This window comes from Xiphophorus maculatus, chromosome 20 (assembly GCF_002775205.1).
Source record: "Xiphophorus maculatus strain JP 163 A chromosome 20, X_maculatus-5.0-male, whole genome shotgun sequence".
Lineage (NCBI taxonomy): Eukaryota > Metazoa > Chordata > Actinopteri > Cyprinodontiformes > Poeciliidae > Xiphophorus > Xiphophorus maculatus.
Window position 1 is genome coordinate 23,499,942 of NC_036462.1, and position 17,623 is coordinate 23,517,564.

General features: G+C 37.1%; 3 protein-coding genes across 3 annotated transcripts; 1 reads left to right on the top strand and 2 right to left on the bottom strand.

The window, feature by feature from the left end:
* Nucleotides 1-1,719: 1,719 nt before the first annotated feature.
* On the bottom strand, nt 1,720-5,780 carry tmem167b (transmembrane protein 167B). The gene is made up of 3 exons (XM_005797980.3): nt 5,634-5,780; nt 4,331-4,462; nt 1,720-3,051 (listed from the first exon to the last, which is right to left on the bottom strand). The coding sequence occupies exons 1-3, from the start codon at nt 5,641-5,643 to the stop codon at nt 2,969-2,971; spliced, it is 225 nt and encodes a 74-aa protein (XP_005798037.1). The 5' UTR covers nt 5,644-5,780; the 3' UTR covers nt 1,720-2,968.
* A 1,163-nt stretch (nt 5,781-6,943) lies between these two features.
* On the top strand, nt 6,944-10,229 carry LOC102218089 (protein FAM107B-like). Its single transcript, XM_005798015.2, has 5 exons — nt 6,944-7,011; nt 7,743-7,776; nt 7,959-8,115; nt 9,881-10,025; nt 10,131-10,229. Exons 1-5 carry the CDS (start codon nt 6,988-6,990, stop codon nt 10,227-10,229), a joined length of 459 nt encoding a protein of 152 aa, XP_005798072.1. The 5' UTR covers nt 6,944-6,987.
* A 2,048-nt stretch (nt 10,230-12,277) lies between these two features.
* b3galt6 (beta-1,3-galactosyltransferase 6) lies at nt 12,278-17,055 on the bottom strand. Its single transcript, XM_023353410.1, has 2 exons — nt 16,766-17,055; nt 12,278-15,761 (listed from the first exon to the last, which is right to left on the bottom strand). The coding sequence occupies exon 2, from the start codon at nt 15,755-15,757 to the stop codon at nt 14,738-14,740; it is 1,020 nt and encodes a 339-aa protein (XP_023209178.1). The 5' UTR covers nt 15,758-15,761; nt 16,766-17,055; the 3' UTR covers nt 12,278-14,737.
* Nucleotides 17,056-17,623: the final 568 nt, after the last annotated feature.

Here is a 17,623-nt window from a genome sequence, read left to right on the forward strand (position 1 = left end):
TTCTGTCCCCACCTACTTTGTATATCTACAGACCATTTTTTTATGCAAGAAAAAATTGCTCAATCTCGGTCAGTCTGGAGGAAGAGCAACAGCGTTGAACAGTTTTCAAGTTTTGCTTGATTATCAATTTGATCATGGTCTTAATTTGAATTGGACTATTTTAAAGCTTGAATAATGCTTTGATCTACAGTATGTCCATGTTTTAAACGACTGCAGGACAACATTTTAATATCTGCTATTTGCTGGCTTGATTCTGTAAAGACAGACATATTTACCAAAAGATGAGTGGGTCAAGCACAAAACTGTGCATTTTGTCAACTGACATGCTCAAGGAGGTAGATTTTACAAAAAACACATTTCCTTGGCATTTTCAAAATTTGTCACACCATATTTATTAAAGAAGATGACGTGGCAGTAAATGTCAAAGATTTTAGATACATAGACATGCATATAAATTGTTTAGTTTTATATGCACAATAGATATTGGATCTGGAGGCTCTGTATTAGGACAGGAAGCATATTAATAGCTTTTGATCTTTATCTTATTTATAAAGAGCACACTTGTATTCCATCTCTTATCCTTTGAGGTTAACACATTTTGCAATACAAGCCCAATGGCAATGCTTCAACTCATAACTGCTATTGCCACTAAAAAGCCTGTAATGAACATGATGTTCAATTACTTCATTCATAAAAACTGTTCTGAAGAAAAGAAGGTGAAGGGACAACTTGGTGATCTACTTAGCTTTTGCATGTACACTATTTTTGCTACTGTTTGTTCAAAAACATTAATAAGAAAGCATGTGTCGCACTCATAAATACACTAGATGAAATTGAAAAGGTAAATTATATAAATCAAAAATACGCTAAGTTAAACTGACTGGAAGTCAACTTAAAGCCAGTAGCAGCATGTAGAGCCCACCTCGATGCTTGAAGGGGGTAAAACTATTAAGATGGGAAATTCTACAGGGAGTTTCTGCAACGTGCATGAAGGTTTGGGGGTGAAAGTGAAAGCACCAAAACAATGTATTGTTTTGAGAAAAACGCTGACCACAATGGCTGTGAGCTATTTTGAAACAAGTTGACAATCTGAAACATGCAGACACGTGTATGTTGAGTTCTGCTTCATGGGTACTAACACTTGAGGAATACAATGTGTTTTTCAAACACAAGAAGCAGAGACTGTTTAAATTTTTTCTTTATCAAAACATCATTGAATTCTCCAAAACAACGCATTTTAATAGTACAAATAATGAAATCTGATTAATAGCAAATGAATAAATTGGCATGATCACAGAACCAGTTTGGCATTGCTTTTACATCTTCAGGCAAATTAAATGTAGCTAATTTAGCATTTGTTTCATTTTCATTTGGAGTTCTTCTGTGGCAATCTGCAAATTTGGTAGATTAGTGATAGATCTTGAATTGATCTCAACCCCTTTCATCACATTAATACATGCTTAGTGTAAATTATAAAGGGACTGCATGGGTCATAATCTAGCACCCAATTGTAAAGAGAAAGAAAATTTTGTTTCAATATCTCCTTTCACTAATCCAAATCTCACATGTGTGATTTAATTTCAGTCAGAAAATTTTAAAACATACAAATAGATCAGTACTCATTACACCTGATCTGTTCTGTGGAGACCTCAGAGGTTTGCTAAAGAACATTTTTTAGAAGAAAAGGCTTCACAAAGACCAAGGAACACAGCAGACAGGTTGGGGATAAAGTTGTGTAGCAGTTTATAACAAGATGAGAAATGTAATTTGTAACAAAATGAACAATGTACATCATCCTGAATCACATGGAACAATGGTGGTGGCAGCATCATGCTGTAGGAATTTTGTTCTCCAGCAGGTAGAAGGAACTAGTAAGGTTCTGTTCTTAAGATTATTCTATATAGAAATCAGTCCTAGAAACAAAAAGGTACAAAAGTATTTTGGAGATTTTTAACTGAGCCAGAACCATAAAGTCCAGATCCTTAATTGAATTTAAGTAGTTTAACAAAAATGTGAATTGCAAACTGGTAAATATACAGCAAAGAAAACATGAAACTGTTTGTGTGCAGCACAAACAGTTCTAGTAGTATCGACTTAGGGGATCTGAATTCAAATGCTCACCACATTTTTGTTTTTTCTTTTATTTGAAAAGCATGCATCATTTTCCTTCTGCTTCACAAATATGAACTACATTGTTTCAGTACTTCACATATAATTCCAGTAAAGCACAATGATATTTTTGATTGTAACAAGACAAAATGTGGAAAAGCGTCTGTGGTGACGATCGAACAAACGGAACATAAACTTGTACAAAAAGTGTCCTTCAAACCTGAAACATGTTTAGGAGATGCCAAACATAAGAGGCGCTAGTAAGAAAATGTACAAGATTAAAAGCAATTTTTTTTTAAAATAGTGTAGACAAGGACATATTTATATATTAGCTTTATCTTTCCCTCCACCGGTGCTAGGAAAAGCAATACATAAACAACAGCATAACTGGGAGCAAGTGGAATTAATCATTGGATTTCTATTATTTATTTATTTTTTTATATGTACAGTGTGGCAAATTTTAAATTGTACACAGGTAAAGTGTATGAAGATTTCACCCTTCATTCTGCTGTTTTAAAGTACAGTATTAATAATAATCATGTGAGTGTCTTAATTAAGACAAATAATACAACCCAACGACAGAATGAAATCAAGAGAACCAGCAGGCTCTCTCAATTGTAGGATTTGTAGATTCACAATATCCTCCATCACTGTAGTGCATACATATTCAGGGAAGAGTTATATGCCTAGTCTCCAGAAGGGGGCAGCACTGGCTTGATATTTACAAGGGTCCAGAAGCCCAGCAGGGGTTTTGTCTGTCACTTCGAGGCAGCCCCCATGGCGAGGATTGAGACAGGACCACAGAGATGAGTCCGTTCTCAGTCAGCAGCCACTCAGTCTGTCCAGTCCAAGGTGACTATCATTTCAGGAAGATGACATAAAAGGCCATGATCAAGCAGGAAATCGCCACAGCGATGTGAAGCCTTGTCCCAATTATTGCAGCTGAGAATGAGATATTGGAGGAAGAAGATTACATGTCAGTGATGCATAGATACAGCACAGGAAAGATGTATTTTAGGGCAACACCTGAACACTCTGCTTCCTTTGCTGATATATACTTTAACTGAAACAGATATCTTGTGTACAAGATTCCCTAAAGTGTCACGCTGTTCTGTTCCCACAATTATTTTGCAAACACAGCAGGAATGTCCATCCTTCATACCAGATAGGAGCAAGAGATGAATGTGGCTGGGGTTAAATAAGTGTGTGAATCCCAAAATAATAGATGAAGACCTTGTGAAGAAGCTCGCTGAATCAGGTAAGAGAGTTTCATTTGCAATTAAATGAATCATGTACCAAAATGGGGTGAAGTAATGCATTAAAGTTTGTTTTTTTACTTTCTGCAAATGGATTTAGGGACAAGGACTCTGATTTTTGAAGACATGTCCTGTGATCTGATGAAATTAAAATTGAAGTATGTTTGGCTATAAAAACCATTGTTACATTTAAGGGAAAAACAGAGAAGCCTGTGAACACCATCCCACTGAGGAGTACAGTGGTGGCAGCATCAAGTTGTGCATTTACTGCAGGAGCGACTGGTGCACTTCACAAAATACATGACATCATGGAGAAAGAGCATTACACTAAATTAGTAAAGCAACATTACAGACATAAGAGTGTGTTAAAGCTCAGGCACAAATTGGGTCTTCCAAATGGACAACGATCCTGGATGGCACGCCTCCAAATTAGCAACAAAGTGTCTCAAGAAACAGAAACATTTTAGTTCAACTTTAATGTCAGAGCCCAATGACCACCATAAAGAGATAGTCACCCACCCGAACAAACCACAGATAGGCCTATCTCGTTAGGGTTGCAGGCGTTTCAGAAATGAGTGTCAGTACATGTCGGCATTTTGGTAATTTGTTGGTATAAACTGGATAAATGAGTGCTTATCTCACTATTTACTAACTATGTCAAATGTTTTGGAAAATCTAGTAAGTTAAATGCAGAATAAAAATAAAGTTACTCTGTGACAATGACACACATACTGGTCTAATTGGAATTTTTTTAAGTTTTCCCAGTTGTATTATTTGCTAAGCTCTATAATGACAAAGTTGGGCATGAATTGCACAAACATTTCCTCTATTAATGACAAAATATGGCATTATTTCTGCACAGCAAAACTCTCCAACAATATCTAAAACACTATGATGATTTCATTTTTTAAAATAAGTGCAATATGTTGAATTATTATTCTGTTGGGGTATTTTACTTTGTTTACCTTTGTAGAAGACGCCCCACACTCCTTTCTTCTCTGACAGCAACCAGCTGTTGAGACGTGGTACCTTTTTGAGGTATGCACAAGTGCAGATGAACAGCAGCCCAAATACAAGGATGCCGTCTAAGGAGTACACTGCAAAAGAGAGCAAACATTACAAACCGTTACTCAGATGTAAACTAGGCCATTAATTTAATACAAATAAATAAGAGAACTTCTGTAAAACTACAGGTAACACCGTGCGTAATTTTACATATGCCTTTTTTCACCATTACGACAACATCAACTTTGTGCCTCCTCCTTCTTCCTTTCAGACTCTGGGATCTTGATCTCCGAATAGAATGTAAAATTTATTTCCATATGAAAAATTATTTGAACAGTAGTTGTTTATTTTCGCCTTAGCCCAGGTAACCTGGCTCGGACATCTCTGCTTCAGGAGTCGCTAAACACGTGATTTTGCAGCTGCCGCCCTGGATAAGTCTCTGTGTGGTGGCTCTTAAAATATTGACTCCAACTTGACAACTATGACGTCAGCGTGTTTACTATGATTACGCAGGTTATTTCATTCACTGAAAATCCAGTTTTTAAAATTATGTAATATCATAAGCAAATAGGTTGTTTTGTTATGAATTTCGATCATATTTGGTTTTCGCTTTTTTAATTAATTACAGAAATAATTGTAGTTTTTGGATAATATAATTTATTGAGATGCACCTGGAAATGTGAGCAGGCTGCTTGTCTAAATGTTCTCCTTCCATGTAAATGTTTAAATTCAAGTGTTAATTCTTTCCCACGCAGGCTAGGCTTGACTAACCATTTCTGAAAAGCAAAAGTAGCAAAAGCTGGTTCAATTAATCTTCTGCTAGTCAGTTTTGGTCAGTTCCAGCAATGTCAACATTTTTATGGCTAAGTCTACATCTGTCCGCTACCGACAAGATACCAACCATAAAAAGGAAGAATACACACTTCACAACCAAGGTTCACCTGGACATCCTGATTTGTTTAGAGTTAGCCTCATCGACTAATGCTAGTTAGCAAACTACTTGGTAGCCCAACAACTCGAATTGTAATTTTATTTTACTGTCAAGGAGCTTGACGGTCCATTTGTAACGCTTCAAAAAGCAATCAGATCAGTCCGTATCAGAATGAATGGTGGGTTTATTTCGGTTTTCATGACATGACAGAAAGCAGCACCAGGGGCCACGTCTACAGCCCAGCTAGCCTTCACTAGCTCTGCTCTTCACAACTAAGCCAACTTAAAACTATTCTCCTCACGTTAACCTGCCGGATAAAGCAGTTCACTTACCATTCGTCATAGCTGCAATTTGGTCTCTGACTATGTTATATGAGGTTTTCTTCTTAATAATTAACAAACCATCCTACAGTTTAAAGAGAAGGTATTCTGTGTCGCATCCTGGTTACTCGTTTGACTTTTCCGTTTTCCTGCCTAACACTCTTCCTTTATGTTGTACGTTTGTTGTTGTCCAACTGATATTACTGCCACCTGCTGGAGATTATTGGTAGGACCTCATTGAAATCCACAGGTTTGTAATAAAAAGCATTATACGGAGCCCGTATGGTGACATTGGACAGAAAGAAATCATAGTCATGACTTGTTTAATTCGTGGGCACGGCTTAATACTAACGTTAATTATTAGCATTAATAATGGAAATAACTGACAAGTCTGGTCTTATTTTGTTTTATTTCAATCGATTTGGATTTTTTTTCTTTCTCATGCCACCAGACAGGCACTGAAATATGATGCTTTTGGGTATCCTCCCTGCTTCATCAAATATACTCAACAACTCTGTATGTTGCATGATAGAAGAAGAAATAATTGATTTTGGTGTACTGTAAATGTAATTGTCAAATAAGGTATTAATAAACAATCAACAAAAAATACGATTTTAATTAAAGAACAACACATTTTATGTGAAAAATTGTCTTGTTTTTTTTATGTTCATATATTTACCAGTGCATGGTACTGTATCCAATGTATTAATTAATTAATTTATTGCTTGTATATTTTCATTTACATCAGTGTGCACAATACTCGTCATATATAAGATTTTATGTAATTATTACTTTTCTAGATTTTTATGATATTGTACATATGTCAGATTTATTTGTTTAATCATTCATTCATTTATGCGAGTGAATAGATTTTATTTTAGTTATTTGTATCTTAGCATAATTTTTGTGTTTTTTGTAAGTAATGTTTTATTATGAGCTTTCTTTTTCATTCATGTGTTATTTATACTTATTAATTCTAAGGTTTTATCTCAGTACTGTAAAGAGAAAAGTGCAATTTAACAACAAGGTAAACTTTAATGTGACAATGTGAGTACTTATAGCCTTTAATAAATATGTCTACAAAGCAGATGCTCATTTGTGTAAAGACTTTGGTGTTATCCCCGACATCATGTTTCATTATCCTAATCTGTGCGTATGGTGCTCCTGCTGCAGCGCAAAAACAACAGAAGTTTGTCCTCTAATGATAATAGGGGTAGAACAAAGGGTCATAAGACACTTAACAAGATTTGACAGAGTGGCACAGCTGCTCTGATCCACCTCACAGCTACTGCAGCTCACAGTGTGCAAACAGCAGAGAAAGCTTCTCCTGCATCATCCGTTTGTGCGGAGTACCTTATCCAAAGCAATGCGTCTCTACCAAAACATGCAGGTAAGATTGTCTTATTATGATCAATGTGCTGCTATTAGATGATATAATTAGGAAGCAAAAAGATTTCCTCAAGAAATAAAAGTGTAAAAAGGAAAACAATGTTAAGCTGTTCTAATAACTGTTTCTGGGTTAAAATTTCTATGACATTTGTGTTACTGTGCAGAGATGTAGTATCAAATGATCATCCTATAATTCATTTTTTTTAACTATACATTTTTTGAAAATCTTGAATAACAAAAATCTATTAAATTGTTGATTAACAAAAATGTAGCGGACACACAATAATAGAAAACCATTTATTTAGTCAGCCAACTCTACGCTGAAGTTTTTTATATCCAATTTCATTTCATAATGATTTCAAAATCACAGCAATTTTTCTTTCCTTATTTGCAAAATACAAATTTTAGAATAAGGGTCTTTAATTCATATTTTATTGTTCTGACATGGATAAGATGAATAAAAATAATACAAACTGTTTCTACAATGCTGAACAATCCAACAATTGTTGATGAACTTAATAAAAATTGGATTTCTGTAGTGTTTAGAAGAACCATGCTTAGTTATTTATCGTTTCCTGTGTTATTATGATCAAACATAAATTTAATTACCCATTTTATTTAAAACATATACCTAATTCAATGGTTTACATGCTTGATTGAGGGAATGGTTGTCTTTGTGGATTTGTATGATTTGAGCCTAACAGTTTCTAACTGACCTTTTTTTTTTTTTAGGTAGCACAAAAAAATGGTCTCAGAACCAAAACAAGTAAGATTCATTGTTTACATTTGATCTGTAAACTGAAAAAGCCTAAGCTTTTCCATGTTTTGCAATTCAACATTATAATATAAATCACATGATTTATGGCGTACATTTTCTGTCTTGCCGAGAGTTAGCTCTGGTGTAGCACAGACACTGACGCACACTGACGTTGAATTTATCCGTATCAGACAGAGCGCAGTGTTGGATCAGGCCGCCTCACCAGGTGATTGAAAATCAACAACAGGAGGAAGATGACCTCATCAAACCACAAAAGCTGATAAATCCCATCCTGGCCTCTGTCCAACGGAGAGCTCTTCATCAGGAGCTCCTATTCTGCCACAGACGGTGAGGAAACAGCTTTCTGTCTGACAACAATCAGGTCATTTCAGCATTATCACAAAAACACATACAAGGGAGCTGAAAACATGGGAACAGATGATATTTAGACTTCCAATGACTCCCTGGAATCTTTGTTTTTCTTTTTTTGGTGGTATTAAATACAGGTTCAGTGTTTTAGGAGATTGATGTGCCTTTTCGGCTAGGTCATTTCAGAAGGAGGTGCTTTCTGTATTGTCTCTATATTATAAATCAAGTTGTTGTAAATCAAGTCGCAGTGCTAGTCCTGTATTTTATCTGTCTCCTTGTTTGAGTCATTGAATCCTCTTAGGCTTTCCCTGTCCAGCTGTCTTGGAGCTGTGGACATAGATAAGCACTCTGTCCAGGTGGTATAGGTCGACTCAAAGGCCAAACTCTCATCTGAATATCCCTGATTATCCCTAAAACAGGTGTTTTTCTTTTCTAAAATGAAGAAGTACCGCTTATGTTGATAAAGACTGTCCACTAGCTTTATGGGTTCAATCTCTAACAGTGTGGATTTCTAATACTTGAGCACTTATATCACCTTCTACATTTTTTGGAACCAATGATAAAGATGCCTTAAGATGAAATAATCTTTTGCTGCATTTTTTAAAACCTTCCATTTAAAAAAATGCAGAAAATGCACCTATTGTTCTTTTTTTTGTGTGTGTGTGTTTTTGTAAAATGATTGCTGTCACAATGTTTGGCATTCCTAGTGATTCACTCCTAATAATTTTTGGCAAATTAATTAAAAGAAAAGATATTTTTTTGTTCTATGATACTTTAAGGTGATCAGTATCAAAGAACTTTATATTAGCAATTGATTTTTAATGCCTGTAGCTACAAATATATTGTGACAGAGTGGTCTATTTCTCCAATTTGAACATTGAACAAAAATGAAAGAACATTTTAAGGATGGCAGATATGTCTTTATGAGTGAAAATAAAATTATTTTCTGCCAGTGTTGTTCTCAGGCCCTGACCCACCACTCTCAGTTCTTGTCTGATTCATAACTGCTTTGCCCCTCACTCCCTAACTCCTCAATCAATAGCCTTTACAAAAAAGTACTATGAGAATTTATTGTTTTCTATATTGATTCTGTGTACACCTCTGAACCAGAAAACAAGTTGTTTTCTCAGCATCAAAATCAGATGGTGTTTTCAGACCTTCCTTATACCACTTGCTTTACCTCTACTTTCTCCTATGGCTGTTTCCATGACACAACCAGCCATAGAAGCTGTTCTAGTTTTTGAAATAATGAGCTAGTTGTGGAAGTTGTCCAGCCAATTTACCTAAAAGAAAAGAAGCCACAAAACATGCATTTCACCCCATTTGGGGAATCTGTGTGATCAAAGGCAAACCCCCTCTAACTGGGGGCAGTAAAAAAGGGCACCAACTCCCATTGGATTGCACATGTATGAAAGCAGTAGCAAACGTGTTCAAAGAACAACTAACAGATAAATATGTTCTATTTTTGAAATGGTACAGGTGTTCCCCCCCCTCCCCGTTACCACTGCCGCCCTGAGCAAAAGCCTATATATGAGTCATGTCAAAACCTGCCATATATAGGTTAGGAGTCACCAACTCCATAAGAGTCATTTATTTCATTTTTTTCAATCTTCAATTTGAGTTCCTATAATTAAGGAGTGTACTGTGCATTGTGCCCGCACTGATTTATGTGTTACACGCTCAGCAGCATTTGTGACTCATTCCAGAGACCAAGCCCTCTGGTAATAATCTGTTGCATCTCCAGGGGTATGCTGCCGCGAACGAAGCCAGAGCTGCAACGTGTGCTCGAAAGCAAAAACAGAGAGCAGCTCAAGAAAACGGAACTGTCTCTCCAACCTCGCTCCGACTTAGAGGTCAAACTGCGCAGGAGACAGCAGAGAATACAACATGTAAGCACACCAAGGGGGGAAAATAGCAACTGTTCAGTGATTAATTTTCTCTGGGATTGTGAAACCTTAAAAAACACACACAACATTTTTTTTTCTGTATTGCAGTCTGAGCTGGAGGAGAAGAAGTGGAGGGAAGGCCTGAAAAATGTGCCAGAGTTTGTTCGCGTGAGACAATCCCTGAAGCATGTTCCACATTCTTCCTAATGCAAATAGGGAAATAAACATTCTAACTGTGACAGTGTGGTTTGTTTCTATCATCTAAAAGGAGCATCATTATTTATGTGAAACAACATATTTCAATTGAGAATCGCATACATCCAACCAGTTATTGCCAAAGCAGTGATCAAATAAATATGAATCTATACAAGCACTAGAAAAAGTTTCCTGTAGGCTGTAGATTGTAGTCATGACTTTGTCATTTTTAACTCAAAGGGCAATTCAGCTCTTTTACTATAAAACGAAACTGAGTTTGAGTTGAGTTACTCTGCCAGGCCTGATTGTGAACAGACTGAACCTGTCTGACAACAGGAAGTATGTTGAGCTACAGGACCGTTGCTAGGCATCACCTGCTAAGCACAAATGCTTTGCAGGTGATTTTTTCTACATTTGATGGGGGAAAATTAAGATAACAGATTTTGGGTGGGTTTGAGACAACGAAACAAATAAAGTAGAATGAATTAAATGTAACACTAGGAAGTGTAATAAAGAATTACAACTCGTCATGTAAACCGCTGATAGACTAAAACATGCTGTTACAACATTGTGTGATGAAAACCCCTAAAAAAAAAAATCAAAAAGGTCTGACTTTACAAAGGCAACTTAACTATATAGCCATGACAGGTTTTGTTTTCTTGAGGAATAGTAATGGGGAGGAGATGGCTGAAACCAGGAAATCCTCAAAGTCTGCATAACCGTTTCACATAATTATGTTAGATTAACACTTATTCACACTGCTGGCCAGAGTAAATTGTCCTTGAGGGAGAACGGATGTAGTATTTAAACATGAGATTATTTCTCAGGTTGTTAATTTGTTCAAAGCAGTATGTTGCTTTAGTGAATTACTGCTCGTCTCCTTTGAAGGAGAGGAAAGATGACAAGTGAAAAAAGGAGAAACTGCATTGGTCCGTTTAAGCTGAGGCTTTTGATATATTTTTTATTTTTTTAAACACCAACCTGCATTGGGGACATCGTTTGGTTGCCGAGTTTGGTTCTGGTTCTCCTCTGGTTCTGTTTGGTGGATTTCTCAGCAGTGTTTTGTTCATTTGTTTTTGTGTTAAATTAAAATAACATTTTCAATAAACTATTACACAAAAGTAAGAATGTTTGTTTTCATAATGGAACAAATGTAAAAATTCGGGAAAGTGTTAGGCTTATAATAAAAACGCTAACTGCTACAAGATTTATTAACATATAAAACATCCAGCTAAATCAAAAATTCAACGCTGCAGATTATAATAAATTATGAGTCGTTTGAGTGAGTGCAGCAACAGGAGCCGGCTCTGAAAAGAGCCAAGCTTCCCATCACTACTTAGCACTGTCTCATTGCAACAGCGCAAATGAAGCACCAAAACCTTGGTGAGCCAGAAGAGGAGGGTGACAGGATATCAACAGGGGTAGAGTGACAGAACTGCTGAGTTATCTCTAAAAGCAACAAACAGGGAATATATGGGACAGTGGCAAACCTTCCCAGGAGTGGCTGGGGAGTGGTCAAAGATGACTCATCCAGGAAGTCACAGAGAACACAAAACAACATCGATATGCTTCATCTGCCTCGGTTAAGGTCGGCGTTTATGATTCAAAATAAACGGCATCCATGTTGGAGTGCCAAGCAGAAAAATACTGCTGACTAAAAAGAAGATGCAACAAAATCCAATTGCTGTGCTGGGGTTAATACCATAAATACGCCTTTCATACATGAAAACCTTCAAATGTTAAATCACAAGAATTCTGTGAAAAAGACTTGGCACATATTTCTCCAGAGTTACATAAAAGACTCATTGCCACTTTTAAACTGCTTTTTTACAAATTTGATGGCTAGTTTGGATAATTTTTTTCTGCTAATTAAATTAAATCATTTAAAAATTTTATTCATATTTACCCAGTCTAATATTCAAATGACGCTCATCATCTGTAACTTCTACTCGTGGCAAAATAAAATCTGTTAGAGGGCAGACACTTTCGTCCACAGGACTTCACCTGACTAAGATTGAACTCTTTACAAAATTACCAAAGTAAATTTGAAATGACAAGCATACATTTGGGGTTTTTTAATAAAACATTTAGACATGTGATAGCAATCAGAAAAGCATAAGAAGTGACGAATAAACGCAGAGGACAGGGGAACGGCAACATTTACAAAAACATAACATGAGCCATTAAAAATAAGCTTCAAAGTTGGATCTTTTTGATCTCTTTTTTTCTGAAAACAATTTTTCAAACTGAAAATCAAACCAACAAATCTGGTCGCGAGTCGATGTTACAGCCCATCATCCAAATCTGTGTCATAAACTTCCCGAAGTGTTAAGACATTACAGACATGAAAATGGAGAGTTTATGGTGAAGAGTCACATCAAAAATGACAATTACCAACAAAGAAACATTACAGGAACTTAAAAGTAATTAGAAAAAAACAAAAACAAAACAAGTGAAAAAAGTGCCAGGTGTGCTGCTAACAAACATTCACGATTAGCACAATAAATACACTGACCCCGACAGTACAAAAAAAAAAAAACTCTTGTACCGCTAGTGTTTGTCATATCATTCTCACATTAGTTTTACTATAAGGAGGAGGAAGGCCTTTTCAATAAGATATAGTCAAACATTTTCTTTTGCACCATTAAAACAAAACCTTACGTAGCATGGTTCATAAACAAGTTGTTTTAAAAAAAAAAAAAAGAAAATTTCTCATAACCCACTATTTGTGTTCATTCAGTCCAACATGTTCCGAAGTAACGTCCACTGCACTTAAGTCCAAACTGTAGTGCTGCGTTTGCTACAGAATAAGTTAATAATAAATAAATAAATCACAAAAAAATTACTTTCACAGAATATAAAAAGAAGGGAAATAAACAATATGGGAGAGTAATGTCCAGGTTTCCATGTATGACGACACTTTAAATATTGCCCACGAAGACGTTTCAGCAGATGAAGCACATACAGATTTAAGTTACTGAGGTTATAAACTGGAGATCACAGCGAGGTTCAAGCAGTAAACGACTAAAAAAGCAACAGGATTGACATTGGCCTTTTATTCAGGAAGTGAGAAGTTAAATTGGGGAAATACTTACGTCGAACAACTTGAGGTCGAAAACGTCCGAGACTACACAGAAAAGGTAACAGCTCGGTTTAAAACCCCCGTCTGTTTCTAAAAACAAATCAGAGGGAATTCATGTACTGGTGTCTTTGCACCACATTAATATATGCAAAGACAAAATCAACAGACTTGAGAACCAAGCCTAGACTATAGTGAGAGTTTCAAACCAACCTTTGGCTTGGTTGAAAGTTTTTTTTTTTTCAAAATCACACATCTACAAAAAACACAGAAACCACATCTGAGGGATCTGAAAATGTTTAAATACTTCCAAACTATAGTGAACATTAGCATTTTTTTTCGAGCCCTCCCAGTTTAAATGAGAGAGAAAATTTCCCACCATAGTGCTTCTTAGTAAACCTACAAAACAGGACAGTACTGTGCTGTGGATTATCAGGAAAACATGAAATTGCATTTTTACTGAAGACTGCAATAATATCAACTGCAATTAAATGTTTTTCTTACAACTCCACTCTGTCTGTATGCACAGCTCTATGCAGCTTGTTGTCTCATCTCAGCTACATGATGTGTTATTATAGAAAGCAGTTTTGGCATTAATAATCAATTTGCAGTTCCATTTGGTGACCACTAGATAATGTTAAGAGCCCCACCTGGCAGTTATTTAGTGACTACTACCCACTAAATAAACTTAATAAACAAAACTCGAATAAAAAAAAAAAAATCTAAGAGCAGCGTTACTAATTCTACACCAATAGAAGTTTGATAAGCAAGACCAGATGTTTAACTAACACCTGGCTGCACTACACTTTTTGAACACCAAGTGGTTCCTATTGAGCATCTGTTGACATTCATAAGTCATTCAGAAGTATGCAGCAACACTAAATAATATGCAGGTGGCACCTTTAAGGTGGTTTATTACATGCCAGATGGTGCTGGAAAGCGCATAATTAAGTCCAAATATGGCTTTCCATAAAATGAAGAACAGAAAGCCTAGAGACGGGGAGCTTGTTTTATTCTATTGCTTACTTGACATTTAAGTAACACTGAAGCTCAATGTTTTTAAGGTTTTTATCCTTAATTAGACAGTTTAAAGTCTCCAAGAGCCAGCTCTTGATTAAAGCTGTTCTTTCCTCTTGCCCAACTAAGAGCTGGTGAGATAGCTCCGGTTTATAGGTAGCAGTGCATGTGAAGGAGAAAACGCAAACAAACACGCAAATAACTGGTGCTATCAGTTCTACACTGGATCCATTTGTGTTTCCACGAATGTAAGGTTTTTTTTTACAGTTTAGAATGAAGTTTTCAACTGGAGTATTATTTGTCTTCTGACATCTAGTACCAATTGCACAATTCTAAAAGCGTCCACACAGATCGCGATCCAATGGAAAACGTGAACATTCCTCATTTTGTATTAAAATATATATTATTAGGCAAAGGACAGAAACTATGGAATCCCATCTTTTCTTTGGCAGCACTGTGAGGGTGGAACACTCCAGTCATAAATGTAGGATAACCGCAGCTTGACCTCCTCTTTGCAGAGCCTCCCATCTCGCTGCAGAGTCTGGTGTTTCTCCAACATGTCCTCCAAACTCTGCTTGTGCGTCACCAGGTATTTGTTGTTGCAACCTCGCGACTTGTACTCCGTGTCGAAGCGCGGGTCGTGCGTCCGCCGAACATCCACCGGTGCCAGCCAGGCGCCCAGTGACACGTCCTCACTCTGCCATATCTTGAGGTAGCCCGCGTTAAGATGCACGTAGCGTACCAGGTCTGAAGAGAGAATGTAACCCCCGCCCAGGGCATAGGGCAGGTAATAATCACAGAGGTCCCAAGAGCTTTCGCGCCACTTCCCAGCTGATTTGACACGGCCTCTCCCTGAAAAGAAACCCCAGTACAACTTGCTTGGCTCTTTCCCCTTCAGCTCCTCTTTAAGGAGGTCCAAGCGAGCAAATGTGTCGTCGTCCGCTTTGAAGACAAACTTAAAGTCCACATTCTGGTCCAGCCAGGAGTACATGTGCAGCAGCTTTAGTGTCAGGTTCTCATAAGAATCCCGCAGATCAGGCAGTAAGAGCAAGTCTTTGTGCCGTCCTTGCTCCGTGTTCAGATTCTGAAGGTCTTCGCTGGAAAGGCCCTGAGTTCCAACCACGAACATGGCCAGAACATCAGAGTCACGTTTGGCAAGCCAGGTGCTGCGGATAATGCTCCTGCGTTCTGTGTACTTGGGTCCTGTTGTGATGAGGACCACGAGAAATGCTGACAAGTCTTTCGAAGAGGACACAGGATTCTGGTGGTCTTGACGGAACTGCAAAGACTTGGTGTGAGGAGCAAAGCCCGGAGGATCCAGGTGACCCTGCTTTAGAGTTTCTGATGTACATTTGGCCAAGAAGACAAGGACAACGGCAAAACTGCATACAGTACCAATGACCAGAGCCGTCTTATGGCGACATATCAGACGGAAGAGATTCATGTTGCTGAGTGTGGGAAGAGGAAAACAAATATTTGTCAGTGTTTTTTTAATTCTACAAACCTATTTGATTATGTAATATTCCTCATAACATTTCGCAAACAGATTATTGCTAATGTTACTGATAAGAACAAAGATCTGGACAAAGAAAGAAAGGCAATGTTTGCAAAGGGCTGCACCTGGTTAATGAATATCCAGGTATATCTGACTTGAAGTATTTATTTGTTCACACATATGACAGACTCAAACTAATACTCTGAGGTAAAGGGTTAATATGCATTAATTCAAGTCATTCCTTACTTATGTTAACTTGATTTTCTCTGCCTGTTTTCTGTTCATTTGTCTAGTTTAAATACAATAGTTTGCAATAAATATCAGCCTTCCGATAAGGAATCGGCAAAAACAGCAGACTGCTGGACAGATGGATGAATAAATGGACATAAATGTTTGGCTGCAAAGATGGATAAACATATGGAGAAATGACATCATTAAGGGGTGGAAAGCTCAATAAAGGTATTGACAGATGGACAGACAACAAGGACAACCATTTGGATGCAAAGATGCACAAATGGCTGGATGGATAAATATGTAAATAGATGAATGGATGATACAACAATGGATGACAGACAAATGAATGCACAGATGAATGATTAAATAAAAAATGGATAGATGGATGGGTGGATAAAAGAAGTTGACGATTAATTGTTGGATAAATGAGTAAATCTAAGGAAAAATGAGTAAACACATGTTTCAGTTAATTTGGTAGACCCATGAATGGGTGGATGAACTTGAAAACGCCAAAATCGCAGCCCACATTTGTCCAGACCGTGTGGGAAACTGTAATAAAACCCATAACATTAAATGCACTTAAGGATGACTCTGTTCTTTTGACTTTAATAACGGTGCAGATTAGCATGATGCTAGTAAACAGCCTACCCATCTGCTGGACAGGGCACCCCGATGACACATGAATTGGGTCACCAGATATCATATAGAGGCTTACTCGTTTACCTTTGCTGGGTTAAAGGAGCACCGTCCCTTGAATGATGCAGGCAGGTCGGGCCACGGAAAGCAGCTGTGCACGGCTAGCGTTACCTACCCGGATAAAACCATCTGCGCACTTTGTAAGCACTCTACGCGGACAGCAGACACACACAGCCTGTTCATGTTGGTCTGACCAGGGAATGGACCAGGCTCAATCACAAGGGTTACTATAAATAGGTTAGAAGGGAGATTTTGTGATATGATGTGACCATCTTCAGTCTTGATCTGAATCAGTTCTGGGTGGCTCTGTGGAAGAGGAAGCGGAAGTGAAGCGCCCCCCGCCGTGAGTGAGTGAAATTAAAAACACAGAAAGACAATTTTTAAATGCATACATGGTAGAATACGTTTAAATAAATTTAACTTTTTTAATTTACTTGGAAAAAAAACCCTGACAAATATACAAGTATGAATTATAACATTTTATTGTTACAAAAGAAAATGACCACATAACTAAGTGTTGAAAATAACTATAAATCTTTGCGTTGTACTTATACACGCGTGTTATTTTCTTTTGTTCTTTCATTATGTATCTGAAGACAAGAGAAACCAGGAAATAAACATAAAATAAGAACGACAGTTGCAGACTGGCACATGCGCATTAAGATCCAGATTTTACTTTCGGAGGCACACCGGATGTTATGTATAGACATTCCAAAATGAAAGCCCACAGCTGGATTTTGACTGTTGAAACAAGGTATGAAAAATTGAAACAATGAAAAATAATTTTTCTTACAGTTTGAAATTGTTGCTTGATATATATGATTTTTGAGTCCCAGGCTGAACTCGTTACTTCCTCAGAGTGATCCTTGATTTAGGGGAAAAAAC